Raw genomic sequence first — 9,268 nt, forward strand, 5'->3', positions numbered from 1 at the left:
CGAACTTTTTGTAGATATTAACATCCCTAATGGCTCGTAATTGCAAGGAAATGGTATAACTACTGACTAGTTTCGACGTTATCACATATCATTAGAGCAGTTTATTATCGACAAAAAAGGTCTACTTACATCACGCTCTTCAGAGAAGTTGTAATTCAATATTCGTCGAGGCATTAGCCAGGAAAGTAGTTGTTTTCCACTTTGAAGAACAGCGGAATACATTTTCGAAATTATTTTAGAGTTGAATAGTAGAAATTCTTTATTTTCATACATTTTGCATACCTCTTGCTTGCTTACTATGATTCCCAAAAATTTTACTTTGGTTTTCAACAGTTGGCACTTTTTCTTTTTTATTTCTAGTCCATATTTTTCAGCTGTCTTCAATACAAGGTTTTCTATCCCCTCGCACTCATGAGCGATGAATTATTGGGAAACCGTACTGACCATTCGGCGTTACAAAAAAAGTATATTTTGTGCTGCTAGCTTCAACAGGCACGTGAAAAAATCAATTTTTCAAATCAAGGGTGCTGAATATTCCTGCTCCCTGTAAGCTGCCTAGGACATCTTCGACAAGGGGAAGTGGGAACCTATCGTGTATTATATTTTTGTTCAATTTGCGACAATCGCAACGAATCGCTGATAAATCGGCTCTTCGCTTCAGTACAATCTTCATCTCAATATTCGTTTCTTTATTTAGAGGGATGTGTAGTTTTCTATTAATTTCTTCACTTCCTCCCTATGTCTTGTGTATGTGTGATACATCTATTTCGCACTCATTTTCTCTTTTACACTAAAGTACATTATTGAGTTTTCTTCCGTCTTTTTGTATATCACGAAACTATCGTCACTGATGTTAAACTCGCTTGCTTCAAAATTTTGTTTCCCGATGGGATGAAGCTACTTCGGGAATTACATGGAATTTCACATCGAACGTTTCATCATTGATCTCAGCCTAAATACTGAATGAGCCAAGTGTTTTCACTCTGGCATTTTCGACTAAGCCTTCCAACATCAATACTAAATTTCTGAAATGTGCATTATAAACATCTTCTCCGATCGTACAAACATCGCTCCCAGTATCTGGAACTGAAATCCTTACTCCTCCTATGTTCAGATTAACGGTATTTTTTGATTGAGTTTCTATTACATTCACGTTAGATTTCCAGCAGTATATTTTGCAACGTTCTTATTCGGACAATTATTTGACACGTGGCCATATTTATTATAGCTGAAACCCTTCGAATTATCTGGGAAAAGTTTGGATTTATGTCCTCAAGCTCCACAGTTGAAGCAGGTGCAGCTATTATCCTTTTTACCATTTTGAACACTTTCTTGGGTATTTACAAGAATGTATTGATATCTAGTTAGCCTAGATCAGTTCCGTGCATAAACAAAATATTGCGTTACCATAGCAACGAACAATAACTTATTAGAAGTGTCAGTGTAAAGTTTGACTTCAAAAAAGTAAACCGGAGTTACGCAATAAATTAAAAGAAAAAAGATGTCCACCGAAATTGTGAAAAAAGAAAAATTGGAGTATCAAGCTGTACCTGTATTTAAAAGAGTTAAGAGGTAAACAGATTTACGAAGATATGCTTAATACCGTTGGTGATCAATGTCCTTCGTATGCGACCGTGAAAAATTGGACTGTAAGCTTCAAAAGAGGTTAGGTTTCCATTGAAGATGATGACTGATCAGGAATGCCAGTTTCTGTGTCAGTTCCCGAAAATATCGATGCAGTTCATCACATGATTTTATCAGACCGTCGAATAGGGCTAAAACGGATATCTGAAGCACTGAATATTTCATACCTACGTGTTCATCATATAGCTCACGTCAATTTGGACATAAGAAAATTGCTGCAAAATGGACTTGGGTACATTTCTATGCTCCAGAAACAAAGCAACAATCGATAGAATAGCGACACTGGTTCTTCAAGACCTAAGAAGTTTCGTGTCCAAAAATTTGATGATTGATTTTTTAGATAAGGATAGAACAATAACTGGAGATTACTATTAGACATTACTGACCACTCTACAGGAAAAAATGAAAGAGAAAAGACGCGGAAAGCTATCCAAAGGTGTTTTGATTTTTCAGGACAACGTCTCTGCAAACAAATCTTATGTTACCATCAAAAAAATTCGTGATTTTGGGTTTGAATTACTAGAACACCCCCTTTATTCACCAGATTTGGCTCCGTCTGACTATCATTTCTTTCCTCAACTGAAAAAATGTTTAAAAGGTCGTATATTTTTTTCATGAGGAGGTAATAAAAACTATGTTTTTATTTAATTTCTTGTTCGTTTCTCATCTTTTTCACCTTCGCTATTTAAGCCGAGAAGTTTATTAAAAAGGAGCAAATTGAAGTAACTACGTCATTTTTGTCGTCTGTATAATTTAGCCCAAGTATTTGACAACCAGCAATTAGGCTAACTTTGAGTTTTGCATGCGTAATATTGTGAGCAATTGTAACTACAGAACCTAAAATTTTAAAAAATAGAAGAAAATAACTCTTTGTCTGTCGTTTAGAACATAAGGTACAAATTCAATCAAAAGTTCCGCGTATTTATAAAAATAAGCATGCGTCTAGTCAAATGTGTGAATTAATATTTGTACTATCAAACGTATGTATACACACAGATTTTTCTTTTTTTTTGTTTCAATTAAAACTTAATCCTGTACCTTTCTTCTCAGAAGACAAAAAATTCAAATTATCCTCAAAAATATCAGTTACAGTCAATACAATATAGACTTATTATTCACCTTAGCTACAGAAAATATTTTGTAATTCATGTAAACTAATTAAATTTTAACAATTATAGTTTGTACAAATGTACTCTGTTCTTTTTTTATATAAGTATATAGTTAGAACGTCTATTTAAAAAAAATTTTGCAGCCGTCCGCCAAGGAAAAATACTTCTCACCTCAGTCTTCCTCCAGGTTTAGACTGGCAATCTTACTTATTTCCGGCTCCAGCAACCTCGAGTAGATCAGCTCGGAATATGAACAGTCTAGTCTTCCTTAAATTAGAAGATTTCTCGTAACACTTTATTTTACAATGTTCTGCTCTAATAATCAATTTAACCACGGAAAGTCTATTAAAAGTTTGAGGTGTGCATCCTTCGGTTTATTTTCAAATTTCTACGTCGTTCTACAGATTTTCACATCGTTTTTGTACTTTTTTAACGTCGTTTTTATACCTTTTTAACGTCGTTTGATCGCAATTCGCCCTATTGATCACAGTTGATCCATATTCATCTCGAGTAAGCCCCAAAAATGTAGGGATTTCTTGGTTGTCTAGGGTTCTTTTCTTCTTAAAACGCCGTTTAGAAAGAAAACTTTTATTACAGAATTTAACCGATGGAAACCCTTTACTTATGTACAATGTAAATGAGAATACTAAGGTTGATAGTAAAAATATTCGTGTATGTGGTTTATACGTTAAATGAACGGGAGATTGTCTTGACCACACGGGAAGTCGTCAATATTTTACTCCCAACTGACTCGAATATTATTGTCCGCTTTAGACTGTTGAAGAGAACTCGAGGATACTATTAAATATATAGTTCAAATATGGAAAAATATATATATATCTGGTTTCATTACATGAAAATGTTCTTTAAATGTGGGTGAGTAAAAAAAACTGTTATTATGTATTTTTATTTAATTGGAGAATATATATGAAGTCATTATAATAATCATATACAGTAATTAAACCACAATTTTTTATGAAAGGAATAAAAATGTTAATTTAATCCATTCAGGCAACACTTATTACATTATATGGCTTTTCGGAAACTATGATTAGGTTAACCCTAACTGCATGTTTGTAAACTAACCTGGATCACGTTCACTAAGTAAATACGATCAGTTGACCGGTTTATTTTTTGTCACATTTGAAAATTATGAATTTCCCTTATGTTGTTATCTAGAATCCACTCTCATGAGCGATGTAACTGATAGGTTACGGAGGCTTGAAGGTTTTATACTTTTTGACATTTCAACAAATAGCTTATTAATATTGAACTTTAGAGGAAAATCCATATGAGAGAGGTTGATAACAATTATTAAACATCTAGAATCTATTATAGGTACAACTAAATAAATATAATCGAAAAATTAATACACAAAAAAGTGAGGGTGGTTTTTCTAGATCATTTCTTAAATTGGAAATTTTCACCAAAATGTTCGGAAAAAATCTAGTAGTGAATTCGGATCTACAATCAGCTGATCTATCAGACAAAGATTATAGTTTACAAATAGCCATTATGTATAATTTGAATCTGCTGAGAAAGTTGTGAAAATTTTACATTAAAATATATAATGTACTTTATTATATGAACTATATAAATATGTTGTCAGTGATGAAGATGTGCACTCTGCCCAAATAATTTACAAATAACTTCTTGCCGCTGAAATAAAATCAAAGGTTGCCAAATAACTTTAAATTATGAACGTCATTGTTTAAAATTTATTTTTAAAAAAATAGCAATTTTTGTTAAGGAGTCGAGATCAAGTATAGTATGTAACATAAAATATTTACATATGTACATTATAATACTTGATAAGTAATATGTATACAATGTCGAATAACAATATTAATTTCAACTTAAATAAGTTTTCCAAATTACATTTTATGACATATAAATAGTAGGTAATTACCTATAATTACCAATTATACATTGAATTTAAGAAAAAGAACAAAAGCTACAATTTGAATATCTTGTATTATATTTGTTTATGCACAATTGATGATTTTTTAGTTTAATAGTTGAATCACAAATATTTATTAATTATTATTAGTAGATCAAGGAGGAAAAAGTTGTAACTCTTAATCTTAATGCTGCTATTATACACATACAACTATATATGTTATTATTTTACTGAAATATGGAAAATTAATAGGTATATAAGTTACAAAAATATTTTTGGGAATAACTTGAAGTAACCATTTTACAAATTTAATGATTTCATCCAATCGTTTATTTTAACAAATGATAATAATAATTATTATTGTTACCAATAGCATGTTTTGAGAAAAAAATAATTTTGGATAGTTTATATACAACTTTTATTATATTTTTTTATATTCTTTGATCAATAGTTATAGATAAAAAATTATTGAAAATTAAAAATTTTGTAGTTAGTTCAAACATTTTAGTAAGGCTGCCATATTGCGTAACGTCATAGGTATAAAATAAACACTGAGCATATGAAGTAAATACGACAGTTATTTTCTCGATTATTCTAAAATAAGTGTTATTATTAAACTTTCTTTAATCTGAAAAATGGTATATAAATGTTATGTGCCTAGATGTAAAAATACGACGACTAAAACACCTTATAAAAGTTTTTTTATGATGCCAAGAAATTCGAATATACAACAAAAATGGTTCGAAATTGTTGATCGTTTTGACGATCCAGAGAGATGTAATTATTTTCACTTTAATGTAAGATTCAAATTTAACTTGATAGTAATTAAGTTTATTATGCTTTTAATTTTTAACGTGATTATGTAATAATGTAAGAACATAACTTATAAAAGGTTTATTCTGTTTATTTTTATATATAGAAAAATGTTTTATTTATATGTAAATAATAAATAAAAACTGTATTAAAACAGCACATGCTACGTTGCCATAACCTTGTTGATCATCAAGCAGATAACTGCTCAATATTTTTATTAAACCTATGGCGTCACAACTGAAAACCAATGTGAATCGTTTTCTTAAATTATGTATGAAATTTTTGCGATTTTCAATTAAATATTTAGATGTTATTTTTTCACTTTTAATTAAATACTTTACTTTCGGACATTATTTCATATCAAGAACTTATAAAATAAACAAGAAAATAAATAATTTCAAAAAAATGCAGTACCCTATTACCAGTTTTAGTGAACAAGTTTGAAATTTTTTTATTATAATTATTGTTAATTGTTTAATTGATGATACCTTAGTACAATAGTTAAATTCAATATATATTAATTAAGTTGTTATGCTAAATAATAAACATTCTACTTTTTTATTCATATTTTCCATGATAAATGCAAGGTTTGCTAAGAATACTCACAGCCTCATTAGCTGAAATTAAATAAAAAAATCTAAGCTTCACTGATTCCAGTCACATCCAATTTAATATTATAATTTTGATTTGATACATCACAGAAAATAGAAGATGTTCTAACAACATCAACAGTTTCTATAGCACTAGAACTTATTAAAACTGGGGCTATATATTCTTCGTTTACAGCAGGTGTGTTAAATGTGTTAAGAGGTTGTTTGCAAGAAGGGAAAGGTCCAATGAAGGAAAATACAATGCCTGTAAGAGCAAAACCTAAAAATGCAATACATGCTGTTGGACTGAGTTGTGCACGCAAAGATAAGAATAAGGCTGTTATAAGTTGGAGTAGCAATATTGCTATACGTACCATTTTGATAGCACCAGCATGAATTCTTTGTCCTTCCCCTGACATAGTTATTGGTCGATAAACATAATAAATATTGTATTTGTCTACATAATGTTTTAAACAGAGATATAGAAGGCCAAAAGGAGTAATTAAAGGACATGTTAAACTATAAACTGTGCAAATAGTAAATATTAGAAGAGTCCAAGCATAATGAATTCCAAAAGGAAATACTGATAAAATTTCTTTTCTAATGCTAGTCTTCTCAGCTTCCGACTTTATAAGCAGTAACCTCCAAGCATACATAGCTAATTCAGGAAATCTTAATAATTCAAGAGCTGTACCAATGAGTGCAGAAGTAATCACATAATTAACAAAAAATGCACCTTTATCAGCTAAAAATATACATTCCCATCTTAGAGTAATATTTTGTGTTTGGACAGACCATTCTAAAAATGCTTGGGCACTAGTTAATCCTAGAGATGGCAATATTAAAACCATGAAAAGTAAGAAGAAGAATGCTTTATACATAGTAGCATGATTTTGTTTAGATTTTGTCCAATGTGACATCCATTCATCAGAATACGCTACCATAACTGGCATCACTGCAGACATAGACAAAAGCAACAATGTAGGTAAAAATTCTGACAAAATAGGACTGATTTTTTCAATCCAATTTTCTTGAGAATTTGTAAGGTTATTAAAAATATTTACCACAATTACAGGTGTTGTTAAAAAGAAAAGTATTATGAATAATAAAGCATTTATAATAATAGCTTTGGAATACCAGTTTCTATAGGAAATTTCTAAATTTTCCCAGTTTATATCAGAAGGTGAAGGTGCCTTGAATATTACCCAGTTTCTGTGAGATCCTGCTTCAAACGATTTTAAAACATATTGAGCCATTTCATCTGAATTTAGTGTCACAAAAGCTATACCTAAAGGATTCTGAAGAGCTTTCCTTCTTTCTAATGCAACCAGATGGTTTAATTCCTCTTCTCGTTTTGTATAATATATAAGTGCATTTTCTGTTCTACAAGGGCAACAAACTATACATCCTCTAGGCTGAAATTTAATATCACTTTTTTGGATGTGACTTTCACAATACATTCTTGACTCATGTATTTTTTCTCTCTGTCTTTCTAATAATGCTAATTTTCTGATTTTGTACGGTATTTTTACATCTTTAACTTCTATTCCAGGATATCTGACTGTGAAATAATTTTTTATATCTTCACAATTTCTATGGTGCTTTGATATATTTGTAACTAAAAGAGTTCTTGATGAGAGGTTTGATGAAATTGGTAGCCTACCTGAACATTTTCTCATGATGAAAATCATAACAGGAACCACACCTATTGATCCTGCAATATGGACCCATAGCATCTTTGAATCTGAAGGTAAATTACCTATAGTGGTATGCCCAAAAGTTGTTTTATCCCCCAATAAAGTTCCTTGGAAATTTATAGGCAATACAACACAAATAGAAAATATAGTTATAACTAACATTAAAAAAAATAACTGAATTTGAAATGATAAATAATGTGAAGCATCAGGCCCACAGCGAGAATATATTTGTTCTTTTGTTATTTTGAAAACTGATGGAAGCCATAAGCAACCAGTATCAGGAATCAAAGATACTTCATGATTTGTTTCCTCCACAGCAACAGCATCATCAGTATTTTTATAAAATAGTTGTGTCCATTTTTCACTATGAACTAATGCAAGTCTGCCATAATCCCAAGCTCTATTTCTCAATAGAGCGAATAAAAGAATGAGTACGATCCAAGAAATAACATTAAGTAATAACGTTTCTGGTATACCTTCGTACACATTACTTATTATTGTTTTATTACTTTTTCTATTAATTAAACAAGTGTCGTTATCTATTAAGAGTAGTGACATCTAAAACAAAATGTATCAGTTTATTTCAAATAAAAAGTCAGTGACATACCTTAAATATTACAATAAATTCATTCCTCTTTATTGAAATTATCAAATAATAGCAAAACTCCAGGTGTTATTAGTATTTCGACTTTATTTTGTAATATTATATATGACTTATGTGTAACATATTTCACCTGTTTTACATGACATCTGTCAATAACTGTTGGTTATTTAACTAAGAAGAAAGTTTTATTCATGGTCTACAAGTGGTGCGTTCCACTAAGCGTTCACGGGCCTGAAATAATCTGTGGGCATTTCACATAGAGACTATGATCGTGAAAAAAATTCAAAAACTTACAAATTATAACATAACCTCTTGAAGCTTTCGATTTATATTTTGTGTTGTGCCATTCTTAAATATTTATCTCAACGTTCAAAACGCCTCGTAAGTCATTCCAGTTGGGATTACGATTATGACGTTCTGTGTGAAAAATAAATAATATGGCCAGACTCGAATGAGGCTTAAAAAACATGAAACTTAATTTTATTTTCATGCCAAGATATATTTTTTTTATTTTTGTGTTCTTTGGAATATTGGCGAGTCAGTATTCTCATAGATAGATGGCTCTGGATTGATTTTTTAAATTATTACAATTTATAAATTTTTTTAAAATGACAGAAGGACATGAACCTTATGATGACCCAAGTTTAAAAGGGTTTACAAGATATTTTAATAACAGAACTATAAAAGGCCGTGCAAATGTGAGTATACAAATTTTATGAATGTTTTCAAATGACTTAAAAATATTATTCCAGGTATCTATGGCTACATTTGCATTTATGTTTTGTATGTACGTGTACATAAAACACGGTAGAAAAGAAAAATAATGGAATAATATATTAATAAAATGTTCGTTTATAGTGTAAAACATATACTATTTCAGTAGTAAATATAAATGACGAACTAATTGTTAT

General features: G+C 30.1%; 1 protein-coding gene across 1 annotated transcript; it reads right to left on the bottom strand.

The window, feature by feature from the left end:
- Positions 1–3,742: 3,742 nt before the first annotated feature.
- LOC130441581 (calcium permeable stress-gated cation channel 1) lies at positions 3,743–8,522 on the bottom strand. The gene is made up of 3 exons (XM_056775315.1): positions 8,361–8,522; positions 4,856–8,311; positions 3,743–4,662 (listed from the first exon to the last, which is right to left on the bottom strand). The coding sequence occupies exon 2, from the start codon at positions 8,309–8,311 to the stop codon at positions 6,104–6,106; it is 2,208 nt and encodes a 735-aa protein (XP_056631293.1). The 5' UTR covers positions 8,361–8,522; the 3' UTR covers positions 3,743–4,662; positions 4,856–6,103.
- Between the last annotated feature and the right edge of the window lie 746 nt (positions 8,523–9,268).

The sequence above is a fragment of the Diorhabda sublineata genome, chromosome 3 (assembly GCF_026230105.1).
Source record: "Diorhabda sublineata isolate icDioSubl1.1 chromosome 3, icDioSubl1.1, whole genome shotgun sequence".
Lineage (NCBI taxonomy): Eukaryota > Metazoa > Arthropoda > Insecta > Coleoptera > Chrysomelidae > Diorhabda > Diorhabda sublineata.